The sequence below is a fragment of the Tachysurus vachellii genome, chromosome 15 (assembly GCF_030014155.1).
Source record: "Tachysurus vachellii isolate PV-2020 chromosome 15, HZAU_Pvac_v1, whole genome shotgun sequence".
NCBI lineage: Eukaryota > Metazoa > Chordata > Actinopteri > Siluriformes > Bagridae > Tachysurus > Tachysurus vachellii.
In genome coordinates, this window is record NC_083474.1 from 11,401,841 (window position 1) to 11,423,833 (window position 21,993).

Below are 21,993 nucleotides of genomic sequence, written 5' to 3' on the forward strand. Positions count from 1 at the left end.
ACAGCCTATTTGTTTAAGCCTGTTTTCAGACAAAAGAACTTTCACATATGATGATTTCCTTATTCGTTTTGACAGATGTACAGACCGAATGCAATCTAGTTTAGTTTGAGAGTCTCACGCAGCTCATTTACATGGGCTTTCCTAATTATTTTGAAATGTGTTTTTTCCTCTGTTAGTCATGTGTGATGTGCAACATTTGACCTTTTTGAAAGGCACGTCCTGGCCCACAAACACATGGATTTAAGGGTGTCCCACATATTGGGTTAAAAATCCTGCCACTAATTTAAGCCTTTACTCCACTTTAAAGACAGCCCAATTTAACTTTGATGAAAACGGGACTGACTTGCACAATATGTCTTTGAGTTCGGCACTTCCACACACCCCTGCACTCTGCTAACCACAATAGTGTGTTTGAAACCTCGGCAGTATCTGCCACAGGCTTTTTTTTTTCTTCGAGTGATGCTTGAAGTGCCAAGGCGATACTCACTTTATATTATTGGTGGAGTCTTCCCGGCGTGAACTGCTAAATTAATCATTTGAGGATGGAAAAGGAGGAAATTTTTCTTGCTCCACCGCACACCACAGTTGAACGGAGCCCAGTTCTAGGCTCGCAATAATTGAAGTGCTCATAAGAGATCAAAGCAGTAAGTTTGGTTACATCTGTGTGGGGAATTCCCCTCAAAGAGAGAGAAAGGATGGGTGTGTGTGAGTGAGTGTGTGTGATGGTGTGTGATGGGTCACTGTGACTTTAAATGCCAGCTTTCCTGCCCTTCATCTACATAATACCACTTCTGGATAATCAATATGATTTAAGACGATGTTTAAATGGAATGCTGTATCATCACTTCATCGCTGGTGCTGTACTGGTGCTATCTGATTCGCACGTAACAGTAATATTTCGCAGTTTGGCCAATCAGATGCTAGCGTTATTCGTGTTTTCAACGGATGTGTATTCATGAGTAACAGACCTAGATTTTCCACTGATCTAGTAAACACTCATGTGATGAGCAAAAATAATTAAAAGCAGTCAGAAGAGAAAAGGTTACAATGTACAGAAGGATCATTTCTAGTGGTTAGTAAAACTAGGACAAAGCTTACTTGGCACAACAAAAATATCCCATCACACCCACTCACAAAAAAAAAAAAAAAAAAAAAAAAGTTAAGATCTTAAAAACTTCACCTTTCCATCATGGTTACTGCTCGACTAAAGACCACATAAAACTGTATTAGGTCTTGGAATTTTGGGAAACTTTAAAAGTGAGCTTGGAATGAAGAGAGGAAAAAAAGTACTCAGCATAGACTAGAATAACAGTCTGGCTGATCTGCTTCAGAAACATCTGTATCCAATTACAAACTACATCCTACCAGAGATTCTCAGTAACAAGAACAACGCGAGCAAAGCTGAGAATTCAGGAGTGATGTCAAGTGCAGGTTCTACAGCATATGAGTGTTGGGAACTGAGATATTTCATTAGGCCATGAGTCTGTCGTGCATCACAGTGGCTTTTGGGGAGCTCTTCCTCTGGCTTTGAGCCTCTGCTCTCAAGTCCAGTCACTAATGCGCCAGATTTGGCCTGCTCTAATTTCCCAGACCGTTGGCAGCCTTCTGCATAGCTTCAAAGCAAAAATAATCAAGAAGTATGTGAGTGTGGCGTTTTTTTTATATTGAAAGAAAACAGCAATATCATGCTCTTGCTAATTTACTACCCCAAGCAAAGGTCCTGACTTCAAAGAGAAACAGGGGCAAAACTCAACCTGGCCATATCTGCAACCAGAAGTTTTAATTTAAATAAAACGGCTGCTTTATGAATTAAAAACCAAATCAAATCAAGTTACTCTGTTTATATTGCTTATGGGGCTTTGATTAATTAAATTGTTTTGCGTTAATTATTTTATTATATAATCCAGCTAAAGCAATATTTTAATGACAGGTATTTATATGACTTTAACTTACTACACCTAGTGTTTATCTTACCAGAGCTTCCTGGTTGAAAGATAGTTCAATCAAAACACTTTGGCACCTTACACCTGCAGGCAGTCCTGGGAGATCAGAGCAGGCCAGAAGTTTCCCATTTTAGTAAGTCAAATGGTAACATCCCCAACCAACATACACAGCAAATGACTGTGCTATAGTTATTAATTAATTTCTATATGACTAGAATGTGGCAGGAGTGACCATAGCCTGCAATGTTCCTCCTGATTGGCTCTGAGTCATGACCCTGTGCTAGCCTGTCAGCGAGGCATTCCAAAGAAGCAGAAGCGGCTTCCACCCATAGTGACCGTAAAGTGACTTTTACATAATCAGAAAGGCCAGTCTACACCCACGAACGGGAATAATTATTATGGACCTAGAGGAAACAACACAAAAGTGGCACCCATCCACCACCACTTATCTTTTAGGTACAGAGAGTTAGGCATGCAAGCTGTCTAATGCTTGTGGTGTGAGCACAGTCAATCACAATTTCTTTAAATGCCTATTAAGTAGTTGTAGGAGCTCTAATTTCCCACATACAGTAATTTTTTGTGATTGAATTAATTACCAAAAAAGAACAAGCAATGTCAAAGGACAAAAACAAACACTGATGAGAAACTCAGCAAACCATGACCCTTAAAGCCTAACTACTTGTAGAAGACTACTTAATCAGTAACTCCAGCTAATGTAATGAAACTTGTAACAAATCCCAACTGCATTATGACTTATTTTGATGAATTCAGTTTTGATTTATAAAGAAGTTGCAGATTTTACTTGAGTCACAGACTGAGATGTCTATATGTACTGGTGATGAGTCTTATGACAGATTGGTGAAGGATGGCCAGATGGACGTATGGACAAACTGAAAATACAATACTTTCACTATTAGACAGGGAACCCCAAGAATGCCTCCAACACTAGGTGTAATCTTAAATCACACTACCCATGTTTCACAACTGCCATTCATTCATTGGAGTGTGGAGGATTCCTGTATTATTTCCACTTTGAGTTAGTAAACATATTGTGTTAATCATCAGTGAATCCTCAGACTACAGTAAACATTGTTTTCACTGTATATGATCAAATTTATTTTTTTAGCTTGATAGTATTTGTGTATGTGTTGACCCCAAGGAGTGTGTCCTGTGTCCTTTATGCGGATTATGCTTAAACATAAGCTTTTTCACATGCACATCACGGCGCTGTATGCATTAGACCTGGAGCTGCTGTAGATACAGAGATTAAACTGTGAACCACGTACTTTCATAAGGCTCCAGTGGCCAGTGGAGACACCCGTAGTGTTGGGCCTAGAAAATGCCCGTTCAGGGTTCTGTGGTGAAGTGACATTTATCTAATGCATCTTTAAACCTCTTTGTAATTAGTGGGTGCTTGACAGTGATGCACAGTGACTGGAGCAGGCGGCGCCGACTCTAAAACCATGCCTCAGTGTTCTCTTACAAGCGTTTGTTAAGATCACTGGGGCTAGAAGGGTTAGCCACACTTTTGTGCCTCGATTCACACCCTCTAAACAGCAGGGTCAGATCAGTCGTGCTTTAATAGACACATTCTCTTTGGCCCTTGTGACCTTTTCCTCTGTAGCCACCGAAAAACAAACTCTGCAATTAGAGCTTAAACTCCAAACGAAAAGGGTGTGGGGATCCAGTTTATGTGAAACGTTTCTATAGTCCAGACTTCTCAAAATAACACACTCACAGTGTGTAAGATGCAGCTTAAATGTGGTGCAGCAGGACTGCGTGACAGAAGCAAGAGGACGCTCTGTGTTGACATGTTTTCTGTGCTCTCTTGTGAACCGAACTGCTCTCACCATATATTGTTATGTTTAGAGGTGACTGGTGAAAGCACATAAGGTGTGGGGCCTTGATCGGTGCCTTTTATGCTATAATTATATCCTCAGTTATGGCTTATAGCTGGTCATTTTAGTCCCATAAATAGCAAACCAGGGATCTATTGGGTGGACCCAAAGATACTAAGAAGTGAAGTGAACTGGAACTGCAAGTGAGATCTTGCCAAAGGGTCAAGGAAGCTGGAAAGCGACAGTCTCTCAGGGAGGAGTGGCACATTACTTACCACTGGAGCTTATCCGCAAAGAGTTCTTTATCGAAAGAAGAAACAGAGAGAGAGCGCGAAAGAGAGGAAAAAAAACAGAAAAGAAACAAGATGGGAAAGTGCTAAGGGTTAATTGGAGCTCTGCATGAAACCTGTTAACGAGTGCGCAAGTGGAACACCCAGGAGGCACAGAGACATTCCATTACTGCAGTAAGAAACACATAGAGTAAGAATGTTTTCCTTTGACTCGTACCTTGTTTCTTGGCACCTTACCTCATGCCAAAATGCCTAGAAGCATTATGCCCATCAAAACACACACGTGACTTCAGATTTGGACGACTAGGTAACTTTTCGTGTAATAGCTCACTACTTTCAAAAGAAGTATTAAACGGAATGCTAAGAGCAGACATAGATGGGTGAAGAGAAACCTCTATAAAGGCCTGCTCAGTCCAGAGCCTACAGCGAGCCTGGGGCTCTTGCACACCCCCTAATAATTTCTCTAATGGCACACACAGCCTTTCCCAGCTGAGCAATGATCCTTGGGCTATGTCCTTACAAGGAAGCCGTGTGCCAGTTACTGCCACTACAATAATAGGCACAGATTCAGTCATGTGCCTGACATAAAGCCTTTGTTGTCAATCCACAAACAAAAAACCCATATATGTTGTTGTCTCTACTCAGCACTATGCTCTCATAAGTCTATTTTGCAGGGTACGTTCAGTACAGTAAATATTTAGACAGCAAGCCTCCATGTTCTAATTTAAAGAGAAAATGAAAACTGGTAAGTGTACTGACAGGTGTGTGTAGGGGGAAGGCGCCTGCCACACTTTTCAAAGAGCGCCCACTTCTCGTTGAAAAAGTTTAAGGCTCACCTAAACGACAGCCTGTTCGTCCAAATTAGATGCAGGCAGCAGTATGTGTCGCCATGGTCGACAGACTGTCAGCTCAGCAACCTTATGCCTGTTGCCACGATGCTGCTGTGGCATGGTGTTTTTCCCAAAAGACAAGAGTTAGGTTTTTTGCAATTATTTCTCTGCAGAGAGCGACAGCACAGCAACACTTGGGGACTGCTCAGGCAATAAAGTCATGGAGTATTAGTAAAGTCTGTGTTTACCAAACCTCATTGTACAAAGTGTGCTGATATCAAATGAGGCAGTAATGATAGAGGGCACCTGAGTGGCACAACATGAAGAGCATTCACACTAACACCAAGACATTAAAAGTTCAAAACTCCATGGCCAGGAGTAAAAAGAGCAACATTCGGGATTGTATATGTGCAGAAAATGCATGTAGAAAAGGGCAGTGCTTTCTAGGATGCTTTCCAGCATGAGCAGCAGTTCAAAACTGATGTGGTTGGTTGGCTTCAGAGGGAGAACATGTTGCCTTCACCCATCCCAGCAGGTAGCTGTCATGTAATAGGGGAGAGTTAGCTAGTGGCTTGGAATTCGCCAACTAAAAACTGACTGAAGAAATTTGACTGTAATTAAAAGAATAGTTCAGAGACAGGAAGCTTTCAACTATATCTACTACTTATTACCTTAAAATAACAAATAATGGGAGCTTATCTCATAAACAAAAATATATTGTCAAAGGCTCTATTATTATTTGTAATTGTACTAGAATGTTGATTTATTTAGTCATTGCAGATAATAACAGAACGAAAAGAAATCAGAAATACATAAAAAAAAATATAAATGTGAACTATTCCTGTAAACTTACAAACTATCTGAACTGACTGCATTTTTATCATGAGGTTATGTTAGATAAATATTCAACCAAAACATCTTATAGGATCAAATACCTAACAAAAAAATAAAAAAAATGCCAGAGTTGGATACAACATGTGGACTTGATATGTGGTGGACAGGTGCCCCTGTGTTCTTCCTGCCCCACAGCCTTCCTGTCTATGGGCAGGATAAGCAAGGCTAACATTCAGGAACGAGCCTACGGGTATCATCAGCCTCGTTCAGACATTCTATCCAAACCACCATCAGCATTCCCCAAACCTAAATGTAATACTGGCATTCAAGATAATTTAGGAAGCACTGAATGGCACAAGCGAAGCATTCATTTGTGTTCTCTTGGCCATCTTTAACCAGAGGCTAAGCTACTACTTGTGCCACCATAAGAAGTATCAGGTGATGAGTCCAGACAGAATAAGAGTACCCGTTTTCTCAGTTTTAAATGTTTGCTCCTTCTGTGCACACTTCAGATGTAAGAAATGACTAGGAGAAGGAAGCAAAAAGTGTAAAGCATAAGATAAAAGAGAAACAAGCAACGGCACAACGTGAAAACGACAATACACTAAATTTGACGGTAGACTCAGCCACCTTGAAGCATGGCACAAAACTAAACTGCCTCCACACTGCTGCCACCACACCAATGAGAAAAGATGGAGGCTCTTTGATGGCAATCCATCAAAAATGTGGATGTGGGGATAAAAAAACAAGCAGTAACAGCTGAAATCTTGAGTTTTGTTGCAGGCTCTGGTGGTTTTTGGTTAAAAAGGTTAGTCTACAAATAAAACACAAAATAAACACTCATTCCATATGAAAAGCATTGGATGATTAATATTTAAACCACAGCACTGCTGAATGATTTAATCTGACTGGTTGAATATGTTGATGAATTTGCTCCAAGCTGACAGAAATGATGACAAGATTATATTAATTCACTCCATTAATACATTTTGTAGTAAATTAATTACATTACCATTTCTATAGTAACGACTCACATGGGCAGAGGTAGCTCAAGTGGTTAAGGCTATGGGTTGGTAATCAGAAGATTTGGGGTTCAAGCCCCAGCCCTAGTGCTTCCACTGTTGGGCCCCTGAGCAAGACCCTTAACTCTCTCTGCTCCAGGGGCACAGTATCATGGATACAGACCCTGTGCTCTGACCACTAACCCCAAAGCCAGAATACGGGTTGGTAATCAGAAGATTTGGGGTTCAAGCTGCTGTAATATATATGTGACAATAGTAAAGGCTTCTGCTTAGGTTTGTATGGCTTAAAATAATCTAAAAACAATAAACACATTTTTGCAGTAAGCAAAAAACACATTTTTAACTAAAGTGTATAATCACTAAAGTGCAGCTTTCTGTAAGGAGATGTTAATGTGTCCATTGTGGGTCAGTACGTTTTTAGGACAGAGGCGTCATATTTTACGTTATATATATATCTGTATTGATGTAACTGATGCCATCAATGCTACTTAGTTGGCAAAAAATCTCCCTAGTCATATCCATAACATCAGCACCTTATTGGAACCTTTTATGTCAATGGGCTGTGCACCTGAATGGATATAAGCTAAGCATAAAACCACACTGACATGCTCATACTCAAATCTGTGTGACTAGAAAAACAAGCATGATGCAACACCGAGACATTCTCACATCCCTGCAAAATCATCGGCCCTCAAACACACAGAAAACAATTATTTGGAAAAGCAAGTAACCAGGTACTAAAATAGAAATGACAAGTCAGAGGAGGTTAAGTACAAAACATTTTAAGCTAATTAATTATAATATATATTTAATATATATAAATATATATATATATATATATATATATATATATATATATATATATATATAATTATATTTTATTATTTATAATATATTTTATTATATAAAAAGATTTTTCTGTTGTTGCTACAAGAAAATAATAAGTATTATCACTCCGTCATGTGTTTGTTGTGTCACAGCTGGAGTCAAAGTCCTCACGTCTCTGAGGTGCTTTTGTGAGCACTGTTTGCGAGCGTTGTTTGCCTGTGAGCATAAACAAGCAGGACAACTCTGATATACCTAAGTGAGGTCTAATTATGAGTGAGTGATATGTATTCATTTTCTTGTTTTGTTTGCTGTCTGGATTAAACCAGGTTGTCTGTTCATCTCCTCAAAAAAGTCATCCCCTTTCCAGACCCTCTCACTCGCCCTTAACTCATCTCTTCTGGCCCAAACTAAATGATCCTTTCATTTCCTGCCGGGGCTGCCGGGCCCTCGGGTGGTGGTCAGCTCAGTGGCTCTGCATGCATGTAAAGTTCACAGCTCATCCTCCGAGCTATCCTCTATCATAACAGAGCTCACCGTGGCGTTTCCTGTCTGGAGCTGCCTCGCGTGAGTTATGCTGCGCCTGAACCAGCCGCCAGACAAATATTCCCCTGTGTGAAGGAGAAGCGGCAACCAGTGACTCATCCTTCCTGTCACACACTGCACACCGACACGCTGAAACAATTACAACACTCACACACATTCACACACATACACACAATGCTCATATGGAGAATTAGCCAAGAAGAAATTACACACACCCAATAGACGAGAACAGACAGACACAGACACACACACAGACAGACACACAGAAAGACATAGACACACACACACACAGACAGACACAGACATACACAGACAGACACAGACACACAGAGACACAGACACAGACAGACAGACAGAAAGTAATTGTTTCAATTGTAGACACACACACACAGACAGACACAGACATACACAGACACACACAGAGACACAGACACAGACAGACAGACACACAGACACACACATGCACACACGCACACAGAGCTCAATCAGTTCCCTTCTTGCCCAATCCACAAGCCAGACTCCGGAACTGGTTTAGGAAGTTCTTTAATGGTTCCCAAACTTTTAGGCGACTGGCTGAGCGAAGCAAGGCTAAACATGTGTTTAGGGCAGACAACATCAGCAATCACCACTTGACCCTTTGGCAGAGGAGGGGTCACATACCGCTTCCCTATTTTTTAAAGGGCTGGAGGAGAAAAAAAACTTTAACAGATAATATAATCAAGTGAAAGCACTTGCATGTTGTGGAGAGACTGCAGCCATGCTGATTTCCAGATGTTTGAAACGAGCATTCTGAAACGCCGCAGAGCAGAACGCACTGGGGATTTCTCAAGGTTCAGAGGGCGGAAAACACACACACACACACACACACACACACACACAAACACACACACACACACAAACACACACAAACACACACACACAAACACACACAAACACACACAAACACACACACAAACACACACACAAACACACACACACAAACACACACACACACACACACACACACACACACACACACACACACAAACACACACACACACAAACACACACACAAACACACACACACACAAACACGTCATGCTTTATACAGCCGGACTGCAATTCTCTGCAGCTGTCTGGCTATTTCAAAAAAGGAGATAGGAGGAAAAAAAAAATTAAGAAAGCAAACAAATTGCTTTTGTCTTTGTCCTCAGATATGCTGTGTGAATGAGCTGTTAAAAAAAACATCATGCAGAGTCATTCTTCAACATTCCCACACTCACATACCTCTGTTCAGATCTTGTGCCATTACAGTAAGCATACCAACACCTCTGACTTCCATGACTTATTTATAGAAAATGAATCAGAAATTCGAGAAAGCAGCACTCCACATCCTCTACCGCTTAATTCCACACACATTACACAGAGTGCTCCACACTCAGAAACGCAAACACACACATTGCTCTGTGGCAGCGGTTTGGCACACCTGAGACTCTTACCTCTGAGTAGAGGTGGGTAGTTACTGGTACCGCTATAAATAAGGCCCCGGTAGAAATGTATCATCGAGTTGAGATTTTCTAACACAGTTCTTATCAATACTACAGAGTATTTGCCTTGTTATTTTCACCATACACTCCTTGTTGCAAGCATGAATCAGCCATCGCATTCAACTACCGTGCAGTTAAACGGAGCAGCTGTAAGTGTCTCAAATCCAAATACCAAACAGCTTGCAATGAAATACTTGCTTGGTGTGATTTCTATACACCTTTAAATGTAGATGTGACGTATTTGTATACTGCTGCTAGTCTCTTCATTACTGGCTGAGTATATCTTTTTCCCTACATTTGCACTTGCAATTGCTTAACTGATATTTTTTAATATTTAAGATTCTTTGTGTTTGTTGACTTAAGTTTGCAACAGACTCTAAGAACATTTCTGAACTAAAGGCAAAGACTACAAGTAAAATTTGTTAATTTCTTTAATAAACAGTAAATGCACATGTATTTATGCTACTTGAATGATATTCAACATTTTTTTTGAAAGACTTATATTTGTTTATTTATTTTTTAAACAAGAAAATACTTTTAAAATATTTTTTAATAATATTTTTTCATAAACAACCTAAGTCTATAATTAGATTGATATATCTTTCAAATTAGGAAAAGAAATGAACATGTAAAATGTAATGAATGCATGTCATCAAGCAGAAATTTTCTGTATATACATTTAAAAAAAAAAATAAACATGGTTTAAAGTATCCTCACAGTAGCTAACAGTTTATAATGTGTATAAGAGGTATTTACATGTATATAATAACATGTACATAATATATAATACGGGGGTATAGAGGAAGGGATATATGATATAATGTGAATGTATTAAGGGGGCGGAGCTTCTTCAATCTTCTTTTTTTTTTTGAGCGCCTTTCTAATCAGAAAATATGGTGATATAATGTTTAAGTTGTATCACACGTGTCTGGCCATGTTTAAACTCACACACATGAACCCTATCGCCTGACGCAGGCTTTCAGTGTTGTTTAAAGCTTTGATGGTTAAACCGTTCAGGCAAAGCATTTCTCTATGTAGACAGCATGAAGTGGGGTTCGCAGTTGTAAATGCACAGCTCAGGCTTTATTGTGCGTGAGGAAAAAACATAAAAAGCCAGCAACAACATGTGTAAGGAGCTGAAAGGCTGGGTTACGTCTGAGTCAGATGTAATTCTTCCCTATTTAAATCCACTCTTTCTGTAGTGGAAGACAGGCCAGAGTAGGGGAGAAACCAAGAAAAAAACTTCATTACACTTAATGTCTCACCGGTGGGAGGAAAAAATGAGACTTCAAATGTGTTCGCAGGCCGAGTTTGACTAAGCAAGGGGCTGGGAGACAGGTTTCAGGTTTCCCTACAGACCACATTAAAATGCCAGAGGGTTTAAAGTGAGTCAATTTGGGCGTGAGATGCCAAAATACTAGAATTAGTGGTGTGCAGTGTTTACATGTGCAGGGGAGCTGGGGCGACACAGGCAGGCATGATAGGGCTCAGGCATTACACGGAGAAAGAGAGATCTGTAAACTTCAGTCTCTCAAAGAAAAGTAGAAAAGCTTTAAAGGAACCGGTGACACGGAGATGTAACAAATGCCAACAGCGTATAAGAAAGGAGGATAATGACAAGAAAAAGAGCTGAAGTTTCTACCATGTTAAAGGTTAGAGGAATAATCATTCATCTTGGAGGGGGAAGGGAAAAAAAAGGAAAAACACTTCATAAACATTTTTCCGGATGCAATTTTCGGTCCAAGGATACATTTCCCAGTAGAAAATCAGCAGCGAGGAGGAAATCGTTTAGTCTCCTTAAGTGCCAAATTGTATCCTGATTTTCCTGCCCAGGCTGCTTGAGCCGGTCTGTGTGAGGACTTCTGCAGTCTCTCACCCCTGTATGAGTAAACAGAGTGATAGAGGAGGGGGACGTAATCCATGTGTGGCCTGACTTGGCCTACGCTAGATTATGAGAAACAGCTCAGCCTCCTCCGCAGACTACACAGAAAAATATCCGGGCTTCAGACACAACCTCTTACTGAGGGAGGAAAATTTTTTTTTTTTTTTTTGATGCTTTTGTCAATTTCCAACACAGAGATCAGAGATTAATGGAACAGGTGAAAAGGTCATTTATTAGTTGAGTGTGTGCCAGTTCATTAAGATCTTTGTGATTCTAGTGTGATCCTTACAACAAAGCTTGCAGGGAATTTTTCAAGGATTAAGTTTCGGGCTGAACATTTAATAGCAATTTAAATGTGATCAAGATGCTTGGTTTGGATACCACGATATCACAAGATTCCCATTTGCAGCCTCCTTGTCTCTTTGAGTTTAAATGTGCATTTCACACTGCATACCTGCATCTTCATACTGCTTCTAGAGCATATACACGTGTCTGTATTTAGCTTTACTTCACTTAATGTGACTAAAAAGCAGTGTTTATAACTAACGATTTAAACATTTAAAGGAATATGGCAGTTCTACATAACGTTAACCTACAATCTTATAGAAAGATACAATAATAAAATGGTGTAACAAATCTATTACTTTGCAACTACATCTATTACTATTACTAATAATTAAAATAAAATGAAATAATTATTATCTTATTTCTCTAGTATTGTGTGTTTTTGCTAAATTTCCTTTATTATTATTATTATTATTATTATTATTATTATTATTATTATTATTATTATTATTTTAATCATTATCACTATTAATACCACTGAGTATTTAACAGATAATGTTTTAAAATTAAAATTACACTGGGGAAGCAAGGGGAGGACAGGCTAAGCTTTAGAGAAGATCTCCCTCATGACTGAAATGCATCTCTGGCCTTCTTGCAGCCTGTGTGTCTTCATAACTCCAACATTTAACCACGCTATATGTTTCCACTGTTGAAGTGCCAGGTGTGGATACAAGTAAAACTGTGCAAACACATCTAGCTCCACCCGCCACTCCTGGTGCCTATCCAAACAGGAGAGAGCGAGCCTGATGAATAATTACACTAAGTGCGTTTGGTCAGCCCGTAGGGGAACGTTAATGCACGTGCACTCTGGTTAAGCAGGGTAATGGCTTGGGACCTGTGCTGAGACTCGAGGCAGGGCTTCACCCATCACTTCAAAGCCATTGTTTGAGCAGGAGCGGCACACATACACACACGCCAGAATGCGTGTTGACTGCTAGGTCATTTCAATAAGCTGAGGGAGAAAAAAAAAAGAAAAGGAAATGTGCAACAGTCTTTTCGAACCTTCCAAAAATAACCTAGGCAACCCCCGCTGCCTTCCAGCCTTTCCTGACTGGGCTGTAATTAATATGACAAGTCTGTGTGAAGCAGAAGGAAAAAAAAACAGCCTTTATGCCTGACCACTGCTTACATGCAAGCTGCAGAGGAGTACATTAAAAGCACATGTCACAAACGGACATTGCTGTGCATGTTTACTGCTTCTGGATAGGTTCCCATCCATGTGAGGGCACAGCAACTGCTGGCGTTAGTACAGTACTGGCTCCGCTGGGGACGAATCTCCACTCAAACGCTGTAGGATTGGGAAGCTAACTGATATAACAATAAAGCAGATAATATGCCTGCCTGTTGGCCACTTTAATCACTTTAATCGTTTTGACTACGTGGCAGTGGAGCTTGTTGCCCGAGGAAGGCTTTACTTCAAAGTTAATTTGAACGGCGTTACACTTAAGGGGTGTGTAGAACGTAGGCTGTGTGCACACAAGCTGCTCCAGAAGGCCTACTTAATACTAATGAAAGCATTTCTAAAACTATTACACACACCCACATTTTGTAGCCTTTACAAAATGGGGTGAGGGGGTGTGCACTTAAATGATGCTTTCCAGCCCTGCACTGAGACAATGAGGTATCAATTACTGTGATAAGATCTGTGCAAAGTCCAAATCAAGCGAGAATTTCACATCTGGTCCTGTGCTCTTGTCGTCAAATTAATGGATTCTTCTAAAGCCATGTGCACCAAGAACGTGATAACTTAGACTCACTTACTACTGATAACATTCCCAAAGAGGGCGGCACAGAGATTTCTCAGCAGAGACGAAAACTCAAACACACAACCACACATAATTGTATGACATAGTCAGAGTTGCTTAAATGCAGACTAGGAAAACAAAGAAACTGCTCACTCTAAGACAAATGTCAGGTCTGATTTAGCTGCCTGCAAAAAGACAAGCTCCAGTGGAACATCTCCTGCATACTTTGCTGCCAAAACAGATTTTGAATCAAACATCCCTTTTCTTTATGCCTTTGCTGATGACGCTATACCAGTGGCACCGAGCGGGTCAATTTGGCCAGCACAATGTCTGAGAGAGAACAGAGAGGCAGAGAAGGGGGAAAAAATGATTTACAGCTGTAGTGAATGAACAACAATGTTGGAGTAGTCAGAGCACTGCATGGCTCTCCAAGCTCCCTGAGAGGACGCGTCTGTGGAATCTGGTCCAGACATTTCTAGCGTTCCTGAGCTGATTGGAAACACACAGGCGTGAATGGCTTGTTATTTCCAGGTGTGGAGAGAGAGAAAGCCGGTGGCTCCTCACCTCCCTGTTGTTGCCTGGATACCGTTACCAGGAAGGCCCACGGCCAGGGGTTAAGCTGCGGCGATAAAATGAATAAACAAAGGATGGCTCTGTGGGCAGCCCGGCCAGGTGAGCTCATATCAGCTTCCCACACTGAAACTCATCTGCACAGGAAATGACCTGCAGCACCTCACTAACACACCTGGACAGAAAGGAAGAGAACACAAAGATGTCCTGGAGGAACCATGCCACTTTAGCTTCTGACCATAAGAGGAACTCAACTCTCATCGCTTTCAACAGGCCTCTGCAACAATCCCTCAACAACAACTCATTGTAGTGACACCATGAGCAGAACCGTGGGACGAAGACAAGGTCATGCATCTAAGCTACTATCAACCAATCAGAGCAAACTGCCAATATAATAACAACCCCAAATATACTATGAGACAAAATTAAAAGCACTAGACAACTTGCGTATAACAGAAGTAATGAAAACAACGTGCCAACTTCCAATAAGTACACAACGCCTAGCATACCGCACAGGACAGTGCTTTCCATATTTTCAATTGCTATTCATTTTTAACTTCTCTGTCGGCATGCAGCTTGGCACACGCTGTAACAACTCCATGTAGTGGCATACATCAGGTGGCTGCTTGTAGGTGTAAAATACCACTGTAGCTGCCCCATCAGTGCATTTTGGAGTGAGAGTGCATGCTGGAATACAAATGAGGGCAGATAATGTTGCCTGCTATAGAGATGCTGTCAGTGTTGGTTAGTGTGTGATATCCAGACTGAAAGCAGCAGCAGGCATATGCTGAGGACAATGTGGTGCCAGCAAACTTTTAATTGCAAGCCACGTCAGAACTGATCTGCCACTCTGAGTTCGTGTCCAAGAGGATGCCTCACTTAGATGTGACGGGCACAGAGAGAGAAGAGAGTCTAAGAGCTGTGTTAAGAGCCCTTACTGTCACACTCACAACACACACAGGAAGAAGAGATGAAGACAATCAGAGTGCACCTCCTGACTGAATGAGCACACAAGCTACACACTATCAAAAATGTGTGGAACTGCTGAATATGATATGATAGGGTAAGAGGCCAGACACTGAAGTATTTTAAATGAATGTAAAGATTTGAATCATTTTTCTGTGTACTGTAATTTTTTACTGTCACTGTTAAAGTGCTGCATAAAGTACAGACACTAAAATCCATATAACGTGGGCCAACTACAAGTGTTGTGTTTCTGATGCAGACTTTCTGTCTTTTATTTTGAATAATTTAATATTATCCAGTACTAGATCATTATTAATATTAATTAATTAAATATTATAATTAAGGATATTTATTAATATTCAAAATGAACTTAAATATATCACATATAATGTCCTATTAAATCCAATAATATAATATTATTGTATAATTATAATTGTATTAAAAATGTTGGGACAGGCTTGGTATGTACGGTGTGGTAATCTATGGTATAGCATAAGCTTGTATAATATGGAAATTATCCAGTATAGTATAGTGTGGTATAGTGTAGTATGGTGTTATATGATAGGATATATTACATTACAATATTATAGTATGGTATGGCATGGCATGGTATATTATAGTATGGTATGGCATGACATGGCATGGTATATTATAGTATGGTATGACATGGCATGGTATATTATAGTATGGTATGGTATGGTATGCCATGCCATGCCATACTATAATATACCATGCCATACCATACCATACTATAATATTGTAATGTAATATATCCTATCATATAACACCATACTATGCTATGGCATGGTATATTATAGTATGGTATGACAAGGCATGGTATAGCATAGTATAGTATGATATAGTATAGTATAATATAGTATGGAATGGTGTAGTATGGTATAGTATAGCATGGTAAAGTATAGTCTAGTATAGAATGATATACTATAGTATAGTATAGCATAGTATGGAATGGTATAGTATAGTATGGAATGGTATAGTATAGTATAGTATAATATAGAATGATATAGTATAGTATAGTATAGTATGGAATGGTATAGTATAGTATAGTATATAAGAGAACAGAATAGCATGGTATGATATAGTATAATACAGTACTGTACAATATATTGTGGTGAGATATTATATACCTACAAATACTATATGATCCAGTATTACATGGTATAGTGTGATGTATGATATGGTATGATATAGTATATATCAGTACAGAGCAGTACTGTAAATAATATATTGGAGTATGCACTAGTACAGTATACAGTACAAAGAGATATAGGAAGTGAATCTATATAGAGATATTAGCTCCAGGCCCCTGAAACACTGAAGGTATGAAGGTGTAATAAGTACCAACATGGTCTGCCACAGATTTCTAAGTAAAAGCATAACTCAGGTTTTTTGATATTTGTGACATTGATGTCACCCTTTGTCGTTTTGCTGTCTAGATATTATCGGCATTTTACCCTGTGTAGCACAGAAATCACACAGTCTTAAGTGCATCAGTGAACAAGTCAGAGTGGCATTGCCATGCAGTTGCCCTGCAGCTCTGCAGAGGTAGAGGCTGAGAGAAAGAGTACAGCAGATGCCTGACACACTGCTGTCCATTCAGTTGCTCTAAAAAGCAGCTGCTCGCCATCTCCTGCCCCTGGCACTTCACACATGCGCACACAAACCCAGCAGGAAGCAACCACAGAGGCTGCCAGCTTGTTTTCCCTGATTTTCACACTGAGCCTCATAAAAAGCCCTACGAAGTTTGCAATTGTCTAAATTGTTAAAATCTGAGCTTTTCACATTGGGGCCACTTACATTTGTGGTCCTAGATCTGAACCATACTGGAAATGTGCCTTTCACATTGCATTTTATTGTGTATGTGTTTATCCTACTAGCTTGTCTTCTGTATGCAAATGTCCCCAAAACAAATGTGTTAATGATAGCTGCAAAAACAGCAGAAGCTCTGCATCCCAAAAATGTCCCTTTTTACCGTCTCTTAATGATTATAAACTGCTGACAAAGCTGCTTGAAAAAAAATCAGATTATTCACACCAATATCCACTTTTTTTAAATTAATGATGCATGTAAATCAGACACATTACAATACAAATATGCCATTCAGGTCTGTTCACATTCATCAGAGCAGTAAGATCAGATCTGAGGGGGGAAATAATGCAGAACTGAACAAGGTGACATGTAATTTGAGCAAAGCTGTTCATACTCCACAACCCAGACAAACTCATGGATACAGATGCATGCAAATCAAATAACACCTAGACAGGACTGAATTCACATTCATTTACAGATTCCTCCATATGCTCAATCCATTTCTCTCTCATGTCTGTACCACAAAAAAAAAAAAAAACTTTGAAAACACAGTAAATCTACAAATGTGCTGAACCCATTTACTGTCATCTCAAAATATATCACAAAAAGGAAGGGAGAAAGAAAAAAGGACACAGGAGGGGGAGCAGACAGCATGATATGCCTCTGATTCTCAGACGGCGAGATGATAAGAATGGCATCTTTCATGACCTGTTCAGAAAATTGGCCTCCAAGAAAATCTGCATTGTGCTGGGGACTTCCAGGTCAGCGGCAAAAGAAAAAAGGAGTCAGCGAGTGTGGAGGGAGGGCGAGATGCTATTCAAACAGACAGAGGCAACTAGCTCAGAGCACTGGGTCACAGGAACAGGGTCTCGAGCTTTAGGTGGCTGAAAAACACCTCTCATTATGGGAGGGATCATGTGACGAAGGCTCTTCCTCCTCCTGCTTCGGGATCCTCCTGGCCTGAATGTGAGCAGTATGTCCAGCAACAAGCTGTCTTTATGCCCATGCAAGTAATTACGGGGCGCAGGTCAGGATCTGTTACTGCTGGAGCCGGGCAGAGTCCAGGTGCCCGAGCCTGAAGCGCTCAGCCATGTTGGATGAGGAAATCAGAGGAGCGCTCAGGTCTACCCCCCCTCCTCCTCCAGCCTGAAGGCACGGCCAGCACAGGGCGGCCAAAACCTAAACACACTACAGACCTTGCATTGTCTCGGCTCACATCTTACACACACACACACACACACACATACACACACATACACACACACACACACACACACACACAGCACCTGACTGTGCAACCTTAGGAAGGTAGATTTAAAGTAAAGCAAAGACACTAGCTGTGATTACAATCAATGTCCACAGTGGGAGTATGATAAAGACCAGCATTGAAACCAGATTAGAGCAGCAACACACATCCACATAAACACAGTGCAAAAGCTCTTAATGAGCGCATCTCACACACACACACACACCACTGCCTATCAGTGCTGCGTCTTGCAGGCAGCGTCAGCAATATCATAACAGACCTGCATCTCTCCATGCGCTGTCGCCCGCTGATTTCCCCGTCGTCGACCCCCCGCACGCACAACAAACATGGCAGTAAGAAGTGCTTGTGGACGCTCGAACAAATGACAGGGTGTTTATTCCAGTGAGTCAAAACAAAATAAAATCAAAAGATGCTTGTGCTTGTGGACGGTTTATCGTGGACTGGGCTAGATTATGCACCTCCTGTCTTGCCCTGCACAAAGCACTGTGTAGTCTACCACAGCTCTGAGAGCAGCTCGGGCACCAGATAAGAGTATTGATAATGCTGGCTGCACAAGTCCAATTGATTTTGGGAAGCTGAGACACTGAAACAGAGCGTGTCTCATACTTCGAAAGTGCTCTGTAGGATGTCTAATATTGTTGGCATACGTATCCGGACAGTTCCATTTAGATAATGTTGGCTCTTTACTGAGTGAAGAGAAAATAACAGAAAGCTGCTTTAAGGATTTAGAGTATCAAAGGTGGTGCGAGCAGTGCACCACACACCCCTGGTTAAAGGTGGTAAAGGCCAGTCAAAGTGTGTTTGTGTGTGTGTGTTTGTAAGCTGTAGCAAGCCGCATGGCCTTTTGAAGGCACAAAGACAAAGCGATGAGCAGTGATAAGAGGAGGCGCCAGGCTGCTCAAAGCCCTGAGCGCTGAGCAATCACACACAGACTGATAAGCATCATGCCATAAAAGCCTGCTCTGACTCTTACAGCTCTCCTCCAGACGACAGAGAGGGAAGAGAGGAAGCGACGGAAGGAGGAGGAGAGGGAAGGTTCAAACTGGATAATAAAGATGGATGCTTCATTTTGGAAATGAACAAATATGCGGTAAGACAACGGTGTGACAGTTTTCCTCATAAGAAGTGATTGGAGGTTCAAGGAAAAAAATACATAAGAGGTATGGTTGTGGACAGAAGCACACGTCAGAGGAGCTGCACTGACATTAAAACAATATGACGTATGCACTTCCAAGCATTATTAAAAACACATACAGCATGGCATTTCTGACAAGTGACCAATCACATGCCTTGTCCTATTTTCTTGGCCATCCAGTCAATGCTCAGCCATTGATGATAGGTTTACAGGACCAGAGGAGACTTTCTGAATTTGAAGCTCTTTGCGTAAAAGAAATACCCGGCGGACATGAAAAAAGAATGTGTTCTATCATTTTCGAAAGGCAAAAAGGTGTATGGCAGTAAAATTGCTTACCTGAAATGATTCAACGTGTATAATACAACTGTTACATCATTATATCATACTATTATATACTATATATATAAAACACTACTGTTCATAGAGTATGGTCTTAATTTGTGTTTCAAGCATTTTAACCATTTCTGCTGCAAATTGTGTGTATTGGGTGTATCTGAGTGTATCAGGCAAAGCAGCATAAAGTTTTCACATGATAAAGTGACTAAACCTTCCAGAAATATACAAATTATATGGAATTGTTACTAAGCAGAGAAAGGAAAACGCTAATGGTGTGTAAATATAAGTATTGATAAACCTCAAAGTAGTGTAAAATATGTCAAATCATCCTTTAATATAATCAACCTGTCTAACACGAAGACAAGAAACAGATGATCACACTGATAATATGCTTCAAATGACACATTTACAGATTATATTAATTAGGTGTTGTGTAATTTGCATTGTGCTGGTCAGTACTAACTCCATTACTATTAGTCTCTGCTATTATCTGAGTTTAAAGGAACAGGAGGACAGCACTGTGTCTTACCTGAGCCGGTATCAATGACTGTAGCCTGGCCTACACGCTCTGGAATCAGGCAAGTGGAGCCGGGCATCGTCATAGGCTCTGAGCGCACAGGCTGGATCCTAACACACACCACATGTACACACACAAAGAGTAAATTAAGTATGGTGATGTTAGCACATGCTATTCTGTGACAAACATAAGCAAGACTGTGTGTGTGTGTCCGTGTGTGTGTGCGCGTATATATACCTCAGGCTGTGCAGTTCCAGGTCATCAGTATCAAAGTCGAGCAGGGGCTGCTGGGTATCACTGGGCCCCTGGGACTGCAGCACAGATGAGCTGGAAGAGATGACTGTGGTCTGGCCTGATGGGTGAATGGTCTTAAACTGGAACTGGGGACCCATCCACAACCGCCTGTGAGGGCCAGTGTGGGTCACTATCTCCACCTGAAACACACAACTCCATGTTAACTGCCAGTGTGTACAGAACAGAAAGACAACTACACTTCATGTAAAGTGATACAGTATAACAACCACATGTTCGAACCAAGACTATATAACCACAGAACCTCAGAAGGATTAAAAAACAGTTCTGCATATGTTTACATGTGTATGCAAATAGACAGACACTAGAGTCCTCCCCAGCACACTCCATTAATGTGGTATATTAGAACAGGTGTAAATCTCATGCTACCTCACAATTTGACTACATTTCAATTCAGGGTGCGATCTATCTCTCTTTTTATCTATCTATAGGCAGTGGTAGGTAACGTTAAGGCTCTAGGTTGAGCAAGGCTTCTCTGCTCCAAGCGTGCTGCATCATGGCTGACCCTGCACATTGACCTCACAGATTTTAGTCAAAGCAATGATTGTGTGATGTGTGAACTCAGTCAGTCAGTGCTGTGAATTTGGGATCAGAGGTAGAAAAAGCCTAATGCAGACGTTCAGGTGTCAGACATTTGTGGTATTTTGGAAAGCATTGGCAAATCCGTGAGAATTTGATCAGAATGTCCAAGTCCATTCTTATTACCGTTGCTGGACAAATATACTCTTGTATTTTGTCCTGGGTGAGAATGAGCCCTTGAATTTCAGATGATTATATGTGATGGCACTCCAAAAGACCAAATTCTATTGGTTATATATGCTATACAAGTTCTACTGTACCCTTTGTATATACTCAGTATATGCTCTCATAATGCGTAATTTATTCTTGTGGGAAGACCAGATGGTGATAAAAGATTTTTAAGTGGTTCCCACGTAGTGTTTCCACGTAGTTAATATAAAACTAAGCTAATCAAGGTGTCATCGTTTTCTGTGCATAAAAAACAGAAAAAAAACGTTTTTGCTACAAATTTAAAAAGTTTAAAACGAGCTTTTAAAGACAACATTATGATCCATCAAGGAATTGATTCTTTTTTTCAACCCTACACAAAAACAGACAACACTAATATCAAGCAGGAGAGAGTGAGAAGGAAAAGACAGGATGTCCTGCCAGCTTCCTTCTCTTCAACTCCTTTCTCCATCTTTTCAGAAAGTAGGCCGTGGGCTTTGCTCTTCCCTCCACCTCCAGTCACATATGTGAAAATGAGCCTGGGGAGGAATACAAGTGCAACATGAGGCTTTTTTTTCTGCAGTTAACACCATCAGTGTCACCCAGCCCTGAGACAAACAGATGTAGTGCTGCTTTTCTGCAGAGGCAAAAGCCAGATGTTTCCCCCTACCCTCCTGTCACACTTAGCAGCACCATATTGAGCCCCAC

At 40.7% G+C, this 21,993-nt stretch overlaps 1 protein-coding gene across 3 annotated transcripts in view; it reads right to left on the reverse strand.

The window, feature by feature from the left end:
- Positions 1-21,993, reverse strand: part of bcas3 (BCAS3 microtubule associated cell migration factor) — a 184,850-nt gene that overhangs the window by 88,797 nt on the left and 74,060 nt on the right. For all 3 annotated transcript variants that reach the window (XM_060887632.1, XM_060887631.1, XM_060887633.1), the window contains 2 exons: positions 20,485-20,681; positions 20,260-20,357 (listed from right to left, as the gene is read on the reverse strand). In XM_060887632.1, coding sequence (XP_060743615.1) covers positions 20,260-20,357; positions 20,485-20,681 — 295 coding nt within the window. The remainder of the gene's footprint in view (positions 1-20,259; positions 20,358-20,484; positions 20,682-21,993) is intronic.